Raw genomic sequence first — 21,639 nt, 5'->3', positions numbered from 1 at the left:
GAAATAATTATTATTCTGTTTTGTTTATATAAAAACTAAAAGTTATTATTTTCTGTTAACTACCTATCTCTTACATATTTTCTCTTATTCTTAAATATTTTAGAAAACTAATTACATTTTTAGATTCAGAGCGGAGCGATTTTTATGAGCGTTTTAAGTTCATATTTTTACATGATTGGATATTCACTCAATCTCTCATGTATTTTCTTATTTTGTTGTAATTCAAAAACGAACTACTGTAGATGCATGAAAATTTATATTTTGTCAATTCCTATACTTGATAAAATGTATATATCAATATATCATAAGCTGACTGTCTTCGCTCAGAATCATTTTTCTTATAAAATGATATTATATTATTGAATTAAAATGTAACACCATACATTACAGTAACCCACTTATAACCTACTGTACAGCAGAGCGACACCCACTTGCCCACCTTTTATTTCTTTTGAACTTTATAGGTATAATACTAACGAATAAGTAAAGTTTTAATATTTCGTTCAATCAACTAGACAGATATTTGGTTGAATTTATTTAATTTTATCGGGGGAGGGTGGAACGACCAGCATTATCAAAAGTTAAGTGTCTTGTAGCCCGATTACTATTTAAATGGTCTATGGATATAAAATATACATACAATTCCATCAGGGAGAGAGCTATTGAAAATTCTGAAGGGCTGAGGCCTGTAGAGCTCCTTTCCACCTTATCTACCTATTTGAATACAGTTACAATAGAATTGAAATTTTTTGTTATGATTGATTTATAACTTATAAGGTTAGTGCAGCCTACGAATTCGTGGTCATCATGCATTTGTAGGTATAACGTTGTGCGAAAAGATAATTCGAACACTTCACGCATCTTTTCCAGTAGAAAATTAAACGGTACATTTTAGACAAACTTAAATGATTAGGTAGTTATAATAATTGATATTTTAATTTATTTATAATTCATTCCCACATCCCATAGTTATCAAATATATTTGATATTATACGATTACACTATACTATATGTGAATTTTTATCTCTAAGAACATATTTTATTAACTAATATAACTAACTCTCGATTAGTAATACCTATATTATTTATATTTGTTCTAGGTTGAACTAGGAATCATAATCAAACTGTTTTGTTTGTTTGACAGTATTTTAAGATGGCTGAGTTTCGAAATAATACGGTAAGAGTCTGAATACATAAAATTAGAATAATCTTAATTCGCAATTTACCTATAAGCAATTATTTTAACAGACAACTTTAATTAATTAAGAGCAAGTAACTATTACAATGTAAATGTAAATATAAATAGTTGTATTTGAAGATAAGATATTTAAAGTAAATTTTGAACAGAATTTACAGTAGAGGTCAGTTTATCCTATACTCAACACATAGGCGACACTAGAGCTTTATTTCTGGGTGGGCTAAATTTAATGATATCAGCGACTCGTGGGGGCTTCACCCCACACCCCCGATATTGATTGTCAATACTAACATAAATATTTATATTGATTAGAAGTTCTTAGCTATAGTCGTTAATAGTTGCTTTCGAAGTAAAATGTTGTCATTTACTACTTACAAACTAGCTACCTAAATAAATATGAATGCCAATACTGAGTATAATTATGTAGTATAATGTTAATGAATATATGTACATATATATTACATACTTTTAAAATAGGTCTTCTAGGCCCCGAGTCAAAATTACCAAGATCTTAATCTAAACTAAATCATTGACTTGATTAGAAATAACAAGAAGTCTAGGGTTATCGACATCTTCTTCGCATTTTAAATGGGATGAATCAACGGAATTATGGACTGCAGTTCTTTGCCCACACATATTTTAAAAACACTTCGTTTCATTAGAAATTGTTTGTATTTTTTGAAATCTTTCTATGTATAGTGTGTTGTAATAAACATATTCATGTTATATCAATTAAAATATTCGATGTAAAATATCCCCAATCATTCATGATAATGATGATGATCGTTCTACTGCCTATTTATGTAAAAGAATAATTTTATATTATAACTACTTAACTACCCAAGACAGTAATATATACCAACGTCCAAAAAAATGTTATTAAAAAGATATTTTATCTAAGTTATATGAAAAATAATAATACATAATTAATAATTATATAAAAAATTTACTTGAGCTGTTATCGTATGAAGACTTCTTTAGATTAGGTATACGATTTATTGAGTAAATAGTCAATGGCGCCAATCCCGTTTACCTATGTACATATCAAATAAGATTAATAATGATGTTGTAGGTATGTCTCATAAGATTTAAAATCCGGTTTTTTGCGCTTGGGGTCCGTTTATCAGTCAACGATAATTTAAAATGTTATTGAAATTTAATTTATTGTGAATATATTAAGTAACTACCATTATGTATTTTTATAATGATGATTGCTAATTTTAGGTTTATCGATACGTGTAGATTTTTTTTTGAAACTTGTAGTTTCCTTTTTATTAAATGATAATCTCTATATAGTATATGTACCGCTAATAGTTTATTATTTGTATGTATACATAATTTGACAACTATAACTAGGAAACTACAGCTATTATTGTAATTTAAATTAATAATTTAGTTTAAGCATTTATTTAAGTAACTATGAGTATAGCAATGTAACATATCATATCACATGTTATTATACCTGTCAGCTATAGAAATCTTCTACAGAATGCTTATACATGTTTGCTAATGTTTAAGTCACTTGCAAAATGAGGAATATGTTTTAATTATATTATACATGTTATAAGTAGGTACCTACTAAGTACCTTCAGTACCTATATTATATTATTATAGTGTTATGATTTTTTATCCTATAATTATTATATGCAACATATAGCTACAAGTATACGACCTATTATATTATATACAAGATAGTATCCAGCGACAATTAGAAATTCTGAATAGATTTAATTAGTTATAAGTTCATACAATTATTAGTTTATAACTGATTCATTTTACTATTTTAGTAAATTTAGGTAGAAGATAGAATTGAAAAATCGTGTGTATTACTGCATGATGCAATATGCTTACGCACTGTCGTGTGCCTGTGTGAATACCCACCCATACTGTATCGAATGCAGTGAATGAGTGGGGATTGTGCCGCAAAGGGAACCACAACAATTTATAGTAGTATTACATTTTTAAAAACCGTTGTTATTATGATTAATAAACATGTTTATAAAGCTATTAAAACTCTATGTTATTGGGCCTAGGCGCTCAGCATGTATTTTTGTAAAATAATAGCATGCTTATAATGTTTTGAGATTTTATTTAATTTTCTGCACTTTAAATAAGTTTTTATTCTAACTGAAGAATAAAAGCAATCGGTTAAACTTAATAACAAATAGGTATTATCTCAGTTTCTATACTAAATTATATTTGCCCACGTTCTACAATATAAATATTAAAATCTTCAGAGAAATATGTAGACAGATAAGCTAATATATTGTTATACTGTCATAATTTTCTTATATCGTGTTCCATTGTAGAATTCATGTGAGTTGTAACTTCTATTGAACATCTGTATTCAAGATGATTTGTATTGTATAATATTTAAGATGGTGTGCAAAGTTATTAATCGTAAGTCTACTAGTTTCGCAATGAAGTTTTTTTCGCGTATATTTTATGTAGCAAGCAGGTAATCACTTATTTTTTACTGATATGTCAGTCTGGATATTTTATATTGTCATTATTTATTAGAGCCTGTAGGTTTAATTGATATTATAATATTATATTCGTTTCTATGGTGATACACAAAGCTTAAGACCAATGAAAAAATAACAAAGCGTTAGAAATTAAAATCTTATTTTTAGTGGTTTTTTGTAATTTGTCTGTGGTTTTTCCCGTGGCATTATATAATTATTGAGAAAATCGAAAAATAACCTAACTGAAGTACCATCTTGATCCAATTCACTAAAAGATAAGATACTATATTATGTTGAAATCAAAGCACTTCTTCTGGTGGACATTTTGTATACAGGATAAAAAATAATAATTAACACCATTGTAAAACCACTAGCTTCCTCGCTCCGCTCAGAATCTAAAACCAATAATACATATTGTCAAAATGTGGATGATGAATTAAGGAACAACTAAATTAGTTTTTCTCTTTATTAACAGTACACTATATATAATACTGTATATTGTATACATATTTTTCAGGAGGTACTTACCTATTTATAGTTAGTTAATTTCTTATTCAGACAAAATACACATTCATCGAATAAAATATATATTTATTTAAATTAAACAAAAAGTGTGTACCTACATCCATAAAAATATAATACTTAAAAAAAAATACCGATTACAAGTGTTTCAAATTAAATAGGTAGGTAGTTGAAAATGATTATTTTTGGTCACAAGGTTCTTACTTACATGATATTATATTGCCACATGCTTTATTATTTAAACCAAAGGTGGGCATTAACTTGTTAAAAAGTTAAAGTTAAGTTAAAAAGTTAATTTTCTTTTAACTTTTTAACTTAACTAGTTACTTTTGGCTTTTCATTAACTTAACTGTTATATATATTATTAAATTGTCTATTTGAATTATTATTTTAAATAAACTTTTAATTATGTCTTATAATATACTAGCTGATCCCGTGCACTTCGTTGCCCGTTAAATGTACCAACTCTATATGACTCAAACTTTGTTAAATTTGTTATCTAATACCCGGTCTACGGTGATCAAAATGTATCTTAACTTTTCTGTTGCCCGGAATAAAAATTCTGATTCGCAGCAGTATATTAACAGGTAGCCAATCTATACCTGCGGTAGTTCGCGGACCCCGTGCTGTTTGTACGAAAGTGCAAAGGTGGGCATTAACTTGTTAAAAAGTTAAAGTTAAGTTAAAAAGTTATTTTTCTTTTAACTTTTTAACTTAACTAGTTACTTTTGGATTTTCATTAACTTAACTGTTAACTTACTAAATTTCTTTCTTAATTAACGTGAAATTAACGAGTTAATTTTTCATTTTAAGAAGTAAGTTAAGTTAATTTATTTTGTTTTTAATTGTATAATATTTCACTGTCTTTCACCAGTCTATTTCGTTTTCATGTCAAAAAATATGTATCGTAAATTGTTTAAAGTTAAAAATGTATATCATTCGAATCTAACTTATATGGAAATACTGTATGAAGTATTAACACTATATCCTACAATTTAGTTTTGGGTTGGAAAAAAATTAAGTAGGCTAGCGTTGTATAAACAAATTAACTTTTTTTTAACTTAATAAAAAGTTAACAAAAAGTGTGTATTAACTTTTAACTTAACTGAGTTAACCTAGAGTTAAATTAACTCTTAACTTTTAACTTTTTGTTATTGGTGCATATCAACTTAACTTAACTGAGTTAAAAAAAATCTTTAACTTGCCCAGCCTTGGTTTAAACACTAACTAAAGCATATTTATTGACCTTGCAACTATAATTATAGTTCTGTCAATTGAAATGCCAATGCACTTTTAACTTTTAACTTTTATATTTTTACCATCCATAAAATAAAGGTGTATAAAGAATGTAAGACGCAATAAACTAAAATAAAAAATTTAACTCGACCAATTTTTTATAATGAAATTGTTTAATTTTACACAAGGTTGTCGAGTTTTAGTCAAATTTTTAGTTAATTCAATGAATTTGAAATTGTTGAAACTTTATTTTCAGGCCAATTTCTGTGTTCATAGCATAGACTGAATTGGGTTTTGTTAACCATTTTGAAATTAGGTTATTCGATTATTTACAATTACTTTTATCATATACGAATTTTAATTTTAATAATTTATACGTTTTAGTAATAATATAATCATGCAATAATTTAATCTTTCATATCGGATTATAGAACATTGCCAGTTAAATGTTTGGAATCTTCTCGTTGTCTTTTTCTTTGACACTTTGGTAATAACATTTGAAACTGTATTTTAAATGACTAATGCTGAGAACATTTTTTTTTTTTTTTTTTTTTTATTCATTAATACGTCCAATTCACAATATATTTGTATAGATAACAATAATATAATATAATTTAAAATAATAAAATATAGCATAATAATAGATGAAACGATTAATATATAGAATAATAGGAATAATAATAATAATAATGGTTATAATAATAAAAATAATAATAATAATAATAAAATACATTCAATGTTTATTAAAATAATTTACTATTTTCCGAAGACATTAAAATATTTATGGGGTCGTATGACGTATACTTTTTAGATGAATGAGGAATATAAAATAAATGATTGTTGCGAGTATAGTGGTTTTTGACTTTGAAATTTAATTGACTTAATAAAAATGAATCATCAATCTTGTTATTTAGCAATTTGGTGGGAAAGGTGTTGTATGATAAGTGTCTACGTACATTTAAAGGTTCTAAGTTTAATAATTTTAAAATATTTTCGTAACCAGAGTAAGGAGTTTTTTGAATATTACATTTATGACCTATAAATCTGAGAGCTTTATTTTGAACTTTTTCAAGTTGATCATTATGTCCTACATTATTGTGGTCCCAAATTAATGGAGCGTATTCTAATAAAGAGCGGACTAATGAGGTATATAGACATTTTAAAGTAACTGGATCAAGAAAATCGGAGCAGTTTCTTTTTATCATACTAAATACTGCTAAAGCTTTATTTTTAATTGCTGATACATGAGCATTGAATAATAGCTTGGAATCAAATAAAATCCCTAAATCTTTAAACAATGACGAACGATGTAAGTTAATGTCACATATATGGAAATTAAAATGCAAGGGATTGTGCTTTTTGGAGTAAGTAACAATTTGGCATTTATCAATATTTAATGAAAGACTATTTGAAATGCACCATTCGTTAAATGAAGCTAAATCACTTTGAAGAAGATTAATATCATCGGGGGAAGAAATAGCTTTGTATTTATAGCTTTATTTATTAAACCTTTCACTTTTCATAATTTATTTTTGAACATTTCGTTTTGAGTAACTATTGAAATTATTTTAAAATATTTAGAATATATGTAACTATTACATAGGACAACGACAATCTCGATTCCTTCCAATAAATAGGTACGCTCACAAATTTTAACTTAGGATAATAACAATGAAAATTATATAATTTATGTTATCCATTCATAAACGTGAAACGTCAATAAAAATTAATAATAATTAATTACAAGATAGCAGTTGGCTGTTTGACAGGGGTATGTTGGTACGGATACGCGGGTATACGCCGCATACCCGTTAGCAGATTTTCGATTTTCGGCGTATACCCAATGTAAAATATCATTTTACGGGTAAACGCTCCTAAAATAACCCGAAAACCAAATAAAAGTTAAAACTTATTTATTAAATATTAGTTAATAGGAAAAAATTGTTATGATGTTTTAATGAATTATTTATCTATTGAAGTATTGAATATAACAAAATGCGTTGTGTTTAATGTATTTTAAGTTAAATTTAGTAAACGCACCAAACGTGTTTCTTGCGGTGTTGTATGTTGGTAAGTGGTAACCACTGACGCTACTTAAGTGTTTATCATGGGCCAATTGAATGGCTTATTATTTTTGGTTTATTTATTATTTATAAATTATCGTTAATGGGTATTTTCCCTAAAATGTAAGTATTAAATAATTTAAACTTTCAAGAAACTATAAATGTGTAAAATGTATAACCCGTAACGTTTATTAACCACTAGTATGCGTTTTAATTTTTAAATTCAAAGAATTTGACTTATTAGTTTTTAAATATAAACGGTCCACCTCTGAATTAATGGAACCCAGAAGTATATGTCGTGGCTAATTAGCCAACATAGAGCTGCTGATGATACAAGAAAGATAGGGCTGACGGTATTTTCGGTATTTCGGTATACCGGTATTTTAAAATTATTTTGGTAAACGGTATACCGTAAAAACCGAAATGTTTCGGTGTACCGAGACCGAAATGATTCGGTATACCTATAAATACCGATATGGCACGGTATATCGAAATAATAAATAAAATCTAACTATAGTATCGATATTTTTTACTTTTATTGTTTCACATTATATACTTTATTATATAATATAATATATAATATTATAATCTATAATATTGCCATTGATACTAGAAAACGGCACTAAAACCGTTCATTCAGTTTTTTACGGTATACCGTTCACCAAAATAATTTTAAAATATCAGTATACCGAAAATACCGTCAGCCCTAACCGTACCATATCGGTATTTAGGTATACCTGATCATTTCGGTTTCAGTAAACCGAAACAGTTCGGTTTTTTGGTATACCGTTTCAAACCGGTATTGAAAGATACCAGTTACCAGTTAAGATACCAAAAACCTGATTTCGACAAAAATTGAGTTACTGCTCAGTGGCTTATAAAAATTAGTAAAATAATGGTAAAAGCTATATACCTACTAATAGTATTGCAATAACGTTATTTACGATAGTATAATTTAAATAAATATATTATTATATTCTAATATTTCCTACTGAACTCAGTATTCGTCCAAACTGTTGAGCTAACAGCATTCCCATTCACGGATTAATATACTGGATACGCAATGATGCATCGTATCAATGCTTTTTTTGAGTCCGCTCGTTTGACGTTTCTCACGTTGCGGGCTTCACTTATCACAGGTTCGTTGCGTATCCAGTATATATTAATCCGTGACCCCATCCATAAAAGCGGATCAACATCAATTTAATTGAACAGTAGTTATTAAGGTAAAAACAAATTTGCAGTTTAAAAAAAAATGATTCATCTGCAAAAATAGTTAAGTCCAAAACTATGTTTTTTGTATTACCTACCTATAATATATATCACCTAATTAGGCCAATAAGCAATAGGTCCTAAAATCTAAGTAAGAACATATTATTATCATCTCTAAGTCCACTCATGATAATTTGAATGATTTTATTGTCCTGCAGTTCATTTACATAAATAAACGTGCTAATATACATCAGAGTAGACTTTTTATTTAAATTAAAAATAAGTGGTTATGTAAATATGCTTAGGAATTTTAAATCATTATCTTAAAACATATAATATAATTTATATTGGAAATTTACTTAAAAATCATTAATTATTAATCATTTAGATAAATTAACGTAAATTAAAAAAAAAATTATATTTGAAACAATTATTATATGTATGACGTATGTAACAACATTGGTTGAATAGTTTTAATTTTATTACTTTGTTAAATTATCAAAAAAAAAAAAAAAAATTATTTAACATTTCAATCTTTTTAATTCATTGTATTATTATAATATTATAATTTTAAAGTGCATGGTATTTTTTGATTGTGGTTTTTCAAATTAATTTTTTTAATCATTGATAATAACGTATAAATAATAATTGAATTATGTGATGCTGGTTGTATCATGAGTGTAAATGATGTCCATTGAAATGCTCGTAAGTCAAATAATTAAAACATTGCATTCGAAACACTCCCTCTGCAGTGTTACATTGACGTAATGTTTAATTTGTTGTCTATGTGGACTAATAGTGTGTAGTTTTATATTTGCTAAACCTAAAATGTACAAATTCATTTGTATTTGAATTAGTAATGAGTAATGACGTATAATAAATTATTATTTATTTGTATTTAGTATTGTTTGACTTCAACTAAATGTGTATTAATTAAAATTTTTTTTTTAAATTTGGCCCCAAGTATGTAATATAATTTTGTACATTACTTAATATCCCATATATTCCCACATGAATCATTACGTTAAATTAAAAAAAAATATATTTAAATGTGTGGTTAATGTAATTTTAGCGATCGAAATATATTGAAAATTATTCTAGTAGTTATATATATTATTAGTTTAATGTTCATAAAATCATATAGTAAGAACTATTGACCAAACAAATTTAACGCCATAAATTTAACTGGAACTATAACTAAAAGAGCAAACCACTTATATTAACACGATACTATAGATATCTACAGTGGCGTAGACATGATTTCTAAAAGGGGGGGGGGGGTCAAAAAAAGAAAACAACACAACTAAAGGGAGGGGAAAATTGGAAAATCCACCACCCTCTCAAAACTTTTTACTAAGGTAATAAAAAGCCAATGGGGATCTGACCCCTACGTCCCCTTACCCTTTGACTACGCCCTGGACACCTACATTTAGTTAAATTTGAAGGTGATGGAATATTTATTATACAATTAGATAAGTATACAGAAACAATAATTACTTTGGAAATAATTTATTAGTTACAACTTAAAAATAACCAATTTAAATACTAAAATACTTTTGGAGTTAGATTATAATATCTAACTATACAATATACATAAAAGATATTTTACCCTATATTTGAGAAATACAGAATACCTTCTATTTAAATAATTTTACTATGAATTATATAGGTACTTGGTTTTTTTTTATTTGCTATTTATGTTACTATGCGAGATCATGAAATTTTCATGTTATTATTTTTTTGTATACTTCTGTACAACTATTGCGTTATAATTTGTTTTTTTGCAATAGTTTTTTGATAATATTAATATTTAATTGTAACACAGGGCTTTTAGTTTTGAATCCATCGATTATACGTGTTGAGGCCTAGGAAAATAATATGAATTTGAACCAATAGCTTCTTTACATAGATTGGATTTCAAAACATGTTAGAAATTATCTATACTTTTCAAGTATAATTATAACTATAGTTATTTAACAATGCGATTTTAATGTTCATATTAAAGTATATAGTAGTAGTATTAGTACCTATATTATACTATTTATTAAATGCACAGATGTACGAGTAGTATATATGATATTGTACCTACCGCAGGGCCATCCTTGGAGGGGGGGGGGCTAGCGCTTTTTGCTTACATTTGGAGACCTCGCATTTGAAAAAAAGTGGTAAAATTGGTTTAAAAATTGGTTTTTGCACAGGGTCTTAAAAACCGTAAGGATGACCCTGACCTATACCGTTTTACATGGATGCGTATCATACGCGACGTATCGTACGCGCGCGGTTTTTCGTTTACTTTGATTAAGTTCATCCGTGTCATACCGGCGAGGGAAACGCGCCATCGTCGGAGTGGCCAATGTTAACGCGCGCGTACGGTACGTCGTGTATGATACGCGTCCACGTGAAACGGCCCTACACGTCATATTATAATGTACCTATATCAAGTGTTGCATAAATAATTGTCTATGTTTTTTTAAGTGACAATATTAAAGCATAATTATAATTGATCTAAAAGGGCTTTATAAGTTCAACGAATACAAAATATTTAATGATTGTGTTATGTACAATTTAATAATTTTAGATAAATTCTACCTATAGATATTTTATTTTATGTGTAGCATATTATGTACCTTTATAGTATTAAATATGTGCCTACTATAAATAACTGTTAATGGAACATAAGCGACTCCGATTTCCATTGTATATTATCAACATACCTTTTTTAACTCTGCAATAATCAATATAGACTATAGTATATACTATACTATATGTAAATATGATAATAATAATAATTTTTGCAATTTTAGAATAATCAACCGCTTATAAAGAAGATGTTAAGAAGGAAAAGAGAAACCGATTTGATCGCTGAGCCAACGACAAATAAACTTAAACGTGTATTAGGACTAGTAGACTTGATTGCCCTTGGCGTTGGTTCAACTCTTGGACTTGGCGCTTATGTACTAGCTGGAGAAGTGGCGTTTAAATTTACTGGGCCCGCAGTTGTTTTGTCATTTGCTTTTGCAGCTGTAGCATCGGCGCTGTCAGGTAATTATAGATTAAGGTAATTTGTATTGGAATGGCCGCGGAAGTAATGCGAAAGCAATTCCCGCGGCGTCGTAGGTTCAAAAAGGAAAAAAAAAATTCGTATTGGAATACAATATTTATAGTTAATATTATTATTGAAAAAAATTATATTTGTATATTAATAGCCATTTAAAATAGTCATATTATGATAGTAGGCTTATGAGTATAACATACATTTTTACATATATCTATATTTAATAAACGGGAATGTTTGTGTGTGGTTGCTTAAGCGATCCACAGCCAAGTCAATTGCACTCATGGTTCTGAAATTTGGTACTTAGATAACTTTATAAATTATAGATACCCAAGGATGTGTACCTAGAAGCCAATTTGCCGGATGCATCGAATTTTAGACCTGAACACCACCCAAACTGCAGTGATACAAATCTTTGGATTTAACATTTATTTGTGTTTAAGAAGGGGTAAATCCACAGGCATTGAATTTATCACAAGCGACGAACCAGCTAGTATTGAATATTTATGACTGTGTATTTGGATAATTGTGAACCCTACAATAGAAGTGATGGGATAAAATATTAACTCCAAAAAAATATTGACAACAATTTAATATTGTATCATTCGACTATTAAGATTGTATTATGAATTGCACCTAATTATAGAACAATTCCCCAGTTAAAAATATGAACAATTAAAATTAATACTATTACTTGTATCTGAAGCAATATTTGAATGTTATTTTGATTTTGGAGTTGGTTTGGGTAGGGGGGATTTTAAATATTTTAAAACATTTTGTCATTCTTTCCATTTGCATTTTAACTGCCAATTATAGCGTCTAGTTTTTGACTGGCCTTCCCCCGCTTACCTGACAAAATCATACTTTTTTCACTTTTTCAATTTAATTTTTCTCTTCTTAATTTTTTTTTTTTGCTTCATTATTTTTCTTATAATGACTACCAGTGTAAGATTTCTGTTTATCATTATTCTCCTATAATTACCATTATAATTAAATTCTTCACAACACTGGCTTCTAAATTTGAGAACACTTTTGCATTTATCAATCCAATTCGTTTGTATTTGTCTGCTTTATTATTATTGATATTATTGATATGAAAATAAAAATAATTTAAAATATGAATATAATCGTCAACATGTAGGTAACGTTTAAAAATAAAAATAAAAAATAAAATGGCTATTAATAATTGTTAAATTTAATTATAAAGTGATTTGATATTCATTATTATTTAGTGTTAATTTACAAACATAGACGTAGGTACATATGGATACATGGTTGGCCGTTGGCGTTGTCTATACCTATATCTAACTGTCTATATCCAACTGCAGTTGGTAGGTATATTATGACAGATCCATTTGAACAAAATTGACTTACCTACGTTTGATTTACAATAGATAAAATTTGGTTATCATTCTAAATTGGAAATTGTGTAGTATTTATAATTAGGTATTATATAATTAGGCGTTAAAGGTTGAAGACATATCTAATCATTGATAATGATAGTAAAGTTCAATGTTGTGTACAAATGTACAATGACTGTACATAATTGTTTAATTTCTAAAAATAGATTATAATCTTTTTAAAAATAATATTTACGAAAAAAACTAACTATGAAAAATTGTATTTTATCCAGGATTATGTTATGCTGAGTTTGCTAGTCGTGTACCAAAAGCCGGGTCGGCATATGCATTCAGCTATGTAGGAGTTGGTGAAATAGTAGCATTCCTTATTGGTTGGGATTTAATATTAGAATACAGTATTGGTGAGTATAAACGTGAAAATTACCTTATCACGCATTTGTCGAGATTATTATTTATTTAAAAATCATTTTTCTTGTTTTGATAACGATGATATAATTAATAAAAAATTATATAGGTGCCTTCCATTGAATTAAAATTATTACAGTACAATTATTATTTTATGTTTACGATATCTAATATCTAAATGTGTATCTATTATTTAATTGAAATTTAGTATAAAATATTTTTTTTGTATTGTAATCATGAAAAAAAAATTAATTAGGTATCATAAAAAAAAAAAAATAATTGAAACTTAAGTGCGGTATATTCAAATTTGGTATTTAAACATAATATTGTATGATAATTTTAGGATGTGCCAGCATTGCGAGAGCTTTAAGCGGGCATATTGATAAACCACTTGGTTATCCAATGAAAACATATCTTCAAAGTACGTTTCCAATAAAGGTGAATTACTTGGCACCATATCCGGATGTTTTTTCATTCTCAGCTATACTAATTTTAACTAGTAAGTAATACAATTTCAAAATTTTTTTTACGAAATTATACTGAAAACATTAATATTTTGAATTCAGATGATCGGTAAGGGAAAATAGTTATTGAGAATAAATAAGATTTCTACAGGCACGTATCTGGTGCCTCATTTGGGGGAGGGAATCATTTTTTAGGAATACCTATATAGTCCAAATCTTCCATATACATTTATGCTCTTACATTAAAATATTTTTTGTGCCTAATAATACATTTATTAAACAATGGTCATTTAAATAGGTAATAAATTATTGTTTAATTTAATCGTAGTAATCATTCTGTAGTAATCCTCTATAGAACTTCTTTGGTAATTTGATGTTGCAGACTTGGAGTTTGACGACGTAGGTACAATATTCGAGGTTTTTTTTATTTTTATATCATGTTTTATTTTATTATTTCTTTTTTGAATACCTACTTCAAATATTAAGTTGAATTCCTCAGAACAATTGGTTCTTTTATTTTACAGTTATGTATGACATAATGTTTAATTTCTGTAGAATTACTTATATCCGAGTTGACATTTTGTAAAATTTTACTTACACTAACTGTAACACTTAATAAAGAGGCAAGTGTAAAGAATGATATTATAAATTCACAATCACATAAAGAAGTTATTGATGAATAATCTTGTTCATGTCATGATAAAATACAAGTTAAGGCTTCTAAAATATATGCTGATGATGACTGAAAAATAATTATAAGCAGGGCTGTGAATTTCATGTACTAAAAAGTCTTAAATATGCATGCATTTATGCACTAAAAACGAGTAAAATATGCTTTAAAATATGCGATTCGAAAAAAAATTATACCCACATATGCTGGATGAAAAAATATTTTATTTAATTAAATATTGTAATTATAAAATGACTTTGACAAAATGGACTAATTAATTAATTAAAATAATAAAATGAACGCTCTACATCAGCTGACGTGGTAGGGGCATACTTGAAATATGCCATATCACTACTTGTTAAGTCTTCAGGTATATCTAAACTACCAACGTTTTCTTCTTCTCCGTTTAATATTTTTTAAATATTTTATTAAGATTAAAGATGTTTCAAGTTTGACTTTTGACCACAGATATAGACACGCGATAACAATAGGAGGTTACGGTATGCATGCCACTCCAGACCGGGGTTAACACATGTCCCTGCTATTATTACCACTGTGATAAAATTGCAACTGTAAAACTGTACCGTCCAAATTCAAGAAAATGTACAAATGAGAAAAACATATTATTCAAATAAGAAAAAAGCAAAAACAAGAGGAACTCGCGAAATCATGCATTTATATGCCGTTACCGGTTAAATATGCAAAAATATGCAAAATAAGATTTTGTATTTAATTTATAAATAACGCAAAAGAAATTTTGATCAAATCCATTTTCTTATACGATGTAGCAAAAAAACCACGCAAATGCATGAAATTCACGGCCCTGATTATAACACTATCATTTCGATTTTCCAAAACAGTTTTTTTTTCTTTGTGTGAGTGCCATATTGATATTATGGGGTTCTTTTTGAGGATTTTTGAGGAGTTCGGCTTACGTTGTTTATACTTTTAGTTTTTTACAGACATACAGGACGGTTTAACATCGGATGTTAAACCGGTCCACGCGATAGCTCTTCGCGCGGCCCGTGGCCTCCGGCTAAGTCGACAGCGGCGACATTCAATTTATTGTCTTTATCCAGAACTCGAGTCGAGTGAACCTGCGTCGTCCCGTTTCTGGACCATCGTCACCGGTTTGGTAACGGCGTGGTTGGTGTCTGCGACGTCGTAGTGTTGTGCTCTCGCGCACTTTTATTATTATTGGTCGTGTCGAGCGTTTCACCGCTCACACGCCGTTGACCTGCGTCGTCCCGTTAACGGACCATCGTCGCCGGTTTGGTAATTGCGTGGTTGGTGTCTGCGACGTCGTAGTGTTGTGCTTTCACGCACTTTTATTATTACTGGTCGTGTGGAGCGTTTCGCCGCTCACACACCGTCAGCGAACCGACTTGGCCTTTGCCGTTCGAGCCGCCCAACGTTGTGTCTGCCACCGGTTTGCGCGTCCGTCCAGTATTTCGACGTATTCAGTCTCCCGACGACGTCATCCACCAAGCCGTTAGTCGCGTTCACACACGTTGTGTGACGCCAGCACGACGCGCGCGTCTTGGCCGTTATTTACTGAGGTACCACCATAGAACAATATATGTACCATCGGACATCAGCGACAGAGCCGTGCCGTCGATCCAATTGCCGCAGCCGTTCCACCTTCGCCACCGTCGACATCGTCGCAGCAGCTGCCGTCACCGACGCCGCCGATATCAACCGTCCAGACCGCGGCGCCTATGCCGATTGGTATTTATATTATTATTATTGTCATTGTCAGTCGTGATTGATATCACTCCCTATTATTATTGTATTGTTTTGTGTTCGGTTGAAGAGACGTCTTCATCTGCCATACTTTTTACATTTGTCGTGTTTTAATACATTGTTCAACTATTATTAGACATTGTATTATCGTTATTATACTTTGGGCCACTTATCCACTCCAAACTCGTGAACAGTACAAATGTATTATTCATTAGTTGCCCGCCCAAATGCTAGATAATAACCGGAAACGCAATATTTTAGTAGCAGAGCGTGGTTATTTTTATTATTTTATTAAACAATTTGGAGTGTTCGCGTTTATTGTAGCTTCGGTAACATTGTGTTTTCCCTGGGTCTAGAATACAGTGCTTATTATAGGTGTTCATCGGGGGTTGTCAATTGGTTGGGTGTAGGAGTTGACCCGTCCACCCGGGTTCGTTTATATTGTTAGCAATAGTTAAATTTAAATATAGTTCAAGCTAACTGTGCGACAGTTATTGATAGGGCTTGAAACTGATTGAAAAAATTTCGGTTTTAGTTTCGATTTTGTATACCAGTTTTCAATTTTTTTATGTCTCATTTTTTTCCGATTTTGTTTTTGATTATGTTTTTAGTTTTTAAACGGTTTATACCTGTTTTTAAAATCGGTTTCAAGGCCTGGACTATTTACGCTCATTCTAAGTTTATTAATTTTTTGGAATCGCCGGATCGAGCGTTCGAATTTGGGGTAAAGTAAACTTTCCAAAATATCAAGATACAAAGATTTTTAAAAAAAATACCGTTTTTTAAATTATACCATCGGCTACCAATTTTATCCGGTTTCGGTTATGAAGTTAATACCGGTATCCAATTTTTTCCGGTTTCGGTTGTGAAGTTAATACCAGTTTCCAGTTTTTTCCGGTTTCGGTTTTGAAGTTAATAACAGTTCCCAATTTTTTTCGGTTTCGGTTTTATTACGGTTTATACCGGGGAAGCAGGACTTTTTCATCGCTTATATTCGAAGCATTTACGGCTTGGCAGTACGTGTCCCTAACGACTACAGTTTGGCCCTATATTATTCTATTCACGCGTCCCACCTAGATTCGTTATGGCGGCACTTCGAGTCCGTTGATCTGGCCGCCTTAAACTATTTATTTTGTTCGAGTTCAACAGGGCTGATAAGTATTCGTGCGCCTTACGTTCCACTATACGCAAGCTTGTCGACGTGTGCCAAACCATTCTGGCTCAAATATGTCTTACGGGCGCGAAGGTTACCGCCAACCCCCCCCCCCCCCCCCCCCCCCGTATTGGTCGTAATAAACTTCCAACGACTATGGAGTTAGTTTCGGTATCATCAAGGACTACTCGCGACCAAGGTAGTCGTAATCCTAGTGGACAGTTTTCTGCCCTGTTGCCGTCCTGTACTTCGGCGTTCGATACCCCGTCAGTCGTGTCCGGTAGGAAAGTCGCACAATCGTTAAATCGCATTTACGTGTCAGATTATTATCCATCAATTAGTTGAACACCTAATGTTGCCACGTCTTAATGTGTCATCTTGTAAGCACTTCGCTCCCTGACACGTCGTGTCCATCATACCGACTCTACCCACTGGTATTGTAGTTTAGCATTTTGTTGTACGTCTTTTAGACTTTTGTACATAATGCGCGAGTGATGATTTATACTCTTATATTGATGTTATTTATTTTGGGTATAGATGTAATTATACGAACTATATTATCATTGAGTACCTATATATTGTATATAATATAATATAATATTCAATAATATTATATTCATTTGTTATTGTTTAAACTTTAAATTATAATAAATTTTATTACTATAATATACCTACTGGTTCATGTATTTATTATTATTATTATTATTATTATTATTATTATGTTCTGGCATGGTTATACCAGTGCACCATTCAGGCTTGATGCCTTGTATAACGTTATGTTTCACAGGTCCTTGCTGTACCTAACCATGTATATTTGTACGCTGAGTTCTATTTTGTACAGTTATTACGACTTAGTAATTTATTTATTTATACTTACTTATGTCGTTATTTATTCAATTGTTCTGGTTGCGATTTGTATCAACTATCAATAAGTACCTTAAAAAAAATGATGTACTCCATAGGTATGATTTTGTATGTTCTAATTTGTATTCTCGTATTCTGGGGTTTAGGACAGTGGAGTCCTCAATTTTACTTATTTAAATATGTTGATGATATGATTTTTGTATTATTATGTTACAGTTTGTGAAATTATTACTTACCTATGTGATTTGTATACTTATTATTTGCTCTATAACTTTTGTTTAGTCATGTTCATTTATTTGTATGTGTATATTTTTGTTTAGTAATGTTTATTTATTTTTATGTGTATATTTTTTTTTGGTTGTCGGCCCTTTTGATTTATATAAAATAGGTATCAGTATCGGCGGCGATCAAAGATGATGTAAAGCTGCGCTTCCCATGTTCGAACTTTCCGCCTTTTCCTATTACGCCGTTTGACAACAGTCAACCGGTCCACGCGACGTTGTAGTGTTGTGCTTTCGTGCACTTTTATTATTACTGGTCACGTTGAGCGTTTCGCCGATCACGCGCCGTCGACCTGCGTCGTCCCGTTTCCGGACCATCGTCGATAGTTTGGTAACCGCATGGTTGGCGTCCGTGACATCTTAGTGTTGTGCTTTCGCGCGCTTTTATTATTACTGGTCGTGTTGAGCGTTTCGCCGCTCACACACCGTCAGCGACCCGACTTGGCCTTTGCCGTTCGAACTGCTCAACGTTATGTCCGCCTACTGGTTTGCGCGTCCGTCTAGTGACGAGACACACAATATCGTGTGACACCTGCAGCACGACGCCCGCATCTCAGCTATTATTTTCAGTGGTACCACCATATGGACCACCGCGGACATCAGCTACAGAACCGTCACCGACGCCGCCGATATCAATCGTCCTGACCTCGGCACCTGTGCCGCCTGGTATTTATATTATTATTATTGTCATTGTCAGTCGTGATTGATATCACTCCCTATTATTATTGTATTGTTTTGTGCTCGGTTGAACAGACGTCTTTGCGCACCCATCCATACTTTTTAAATTTGTCGTGTATTAATATATTATTCATCTATTATATTATATAATTATATTGTATTATCGTTATTATATATTAGGTCACCTATCCACTCTAAACTCGTGAACAACACAAATTTATTATTCATTAGTTGCCTAGCCAAATAGCCGGCAACGCAACAGTTTGCGTTGTTTACACTTTTGGTTTTTTACAGACATACGGGACGGTTTAATAATAATAATAATTATAATATTATTTTATTTTAGCAGTATTCATATTTACAAAGAAAGTTGATTACATATTTTTTGATTATATTGCATCGTCCATCACTAAGGATAAAGATACTTGTTTTGATAGACGAGAGTCTCTAAGAAAAAAAAAGAAAAAAATAAGTATTAAGGTTTAATAGTATGAAAAATAATATTGTAATAATAAAGATAATGATAAATTAATTGATAATAATAATAAACAATTGATTAATTATAAACAAAATAGAATACAAGGTATAGTATATTATGTTAACAGTTATGCTATAGATAAAATGTATTTATACAGTTGGTTCATACTTCATAGTTTACTAACCATCTCTTTATCAAAAACTTAAATATTATACATTTTGACAGTTTTTTTTTTATTGGAGGGAGCTTAGCCTTAGCCTTTTGCTTAGCTTTTGTATAGTCTCAAGCCAGTTATTTGATAGCTGTTATAAAATTTAGAGGTGTTTATTTTTGGAAATATTAGATTTTCAGTTCTTGTGTTATAATTGTGACCATAGTTGTTTGAATTATGTTATTTTAAAACAGGTAAAATAACGTTTTCTTATAGTTTTTTTTTTTATGGATAATAGTTTAGTCTCAGAGAATAATTAATTAGTGGGGAAAAGTCTTGGTTTGCGGAATATAATTTTTAAAATGGTGTTTTGAGCTACTTGTATGTTATTTGTATATGTTTGTGGATCCCTACCCCATGCCACTATGCTGTATTCAACTATGGATTAAGATAGGGGAAAGTAAGTATTTTTTAACCAATGTGTGTTAAGAAATTGTTTTGCCATAATATAAAAGGCATATAATTTACGTAACATTGAGTTTAGTTCAGTAGTATGTAAGTTCAAACGTAGATGTTGGTCAAATACAACTTCCAGGTATTTAGTATGATTTGTTCTATTTATATAGGGGCAATTATATTGTATGTAGAGTTTACAATTAGGGGCATGAATCTTTAAAGTAGAAAAATTAGATGATGTTTTTGAGGTATTAGAAAAGGTTAGAAACACTATTTTGCTATTATTTTGTTTCTTTTGTTATTGTTTGAAAACCAAGTAACTATTTTCTTGAAAGATTTTCTGCTTTTTTAGTTATCGGATACAAGTAAAGCTGTGTTAAGCATTTTTTATTTCATTTAAATTAGTTTTTCTTATGTATAGTGATTGGTTTGGTAATGATGTGACTATAATATTGTCCGTGGTACTTTCGGTTGTAGTAATATTATTAGCATTTTTAGTAATTATATTCGTTGAAATGTTCAGCTATTTTAGAAGGTTGAGTATCACTTGTGTATATGATATTATTTATTTCTATATGTAAAGTTTTACTTTTATTATTTAGAAGCCCCTGTGTGGCTTCTTTAATAGTCTTCCATATCAATTTAGGATCGTTATTATATTTCTTAATTTTTCATGGTAGAAATTAAATTTTTCTTTTTTGATAGCATTATTTCGAATTTTTTGAATTTAAGTTATTACTAATTTATGTAAAAAATTGTATAATTTATGTATACGTTATTCAAAAAAGATATTTTGTCATAAAAATAATATCAAAATGATCGTTTGGTGTGATATATTTTATATTTTTATATATTATACTTATTTTTGATATTTAAAATATAGATTGTAATACATACCACCTATTCACGTTATTTTTATTGATTGTTAAATGAATCTGCATGTACTAGTATACTTTTCCGACACTTTTATTATATTCCCCATTTATTGTTCAGTTAATGTTTTCTATAGTATTATAGTATTGGTATATAATCGTTTCTCAATCCCATTATCTGTTTTCCTTTTTAGGTTTATATTGTAACAGTATATTTTTTAGGTAGTATATTAATATGCATGTAAATAATATGCATTATAATATGTTAATATTGGTACTACTGAAGTGATTTTTTATTTAACTATTTTTGTT

At 29.8% G+C, this 21,639-nt stretch overlaps 1 protein-coding gene across 1 annotated transcript in view; it reads left to right on the top strand.

The window, feature by feature from the left end:
* Positions 1 to 21,639, top strand: part of LOC132936578 (high affinity cationic amino acid transporter 1-like) — a 38,837-nt gene that overhangs the window by 5,492 nt on the left and 11,706 nt on the right. Inside the window, exons 2-5 of the mRNA XM_061003319.1 lie at positions 1,101 to 1,177; positions 11,501 to 11,738; positions 13,385 to 13,513; positions 13,861 to 14,016. Of these exons, the coding sequence (XP_060859302.1) occupies positions 1,154 to 1,177; positions 11,501 to 11,738; positions 13,385 to 13,513; positions 13,861 to 14,016 (547 nt within the window). The 5' untranslated portion in view covers positions 1,101 to 1,153. The remainder of the gene's footprint in view (positions 1 to 1,100; positions 1,178 to 11,500; positions 11,739 to 13,384; positions 13,514 to 13,860; positions 14,017 to 21,639) is intronic.

This window comes from Metopolophium dirhodum, chromosome 1 (assembly GCF_019925205.1).
Source record: "Metopolophium dirhodum isolate CAU chromosome 1, ASM1992520v1, whole genome shotgun sequence".
Lineage (NCBI taxonomy): Eukaryota > Metazoa > Arthropoda > Insecta > Hemiptera > Aphididae > Metopolophium > Metopolophium dirhodum.
Note: the sequence above shows the minus strand (reverse complement) of the source record. Positions and strands in the feature narration are given on the sequence as shown.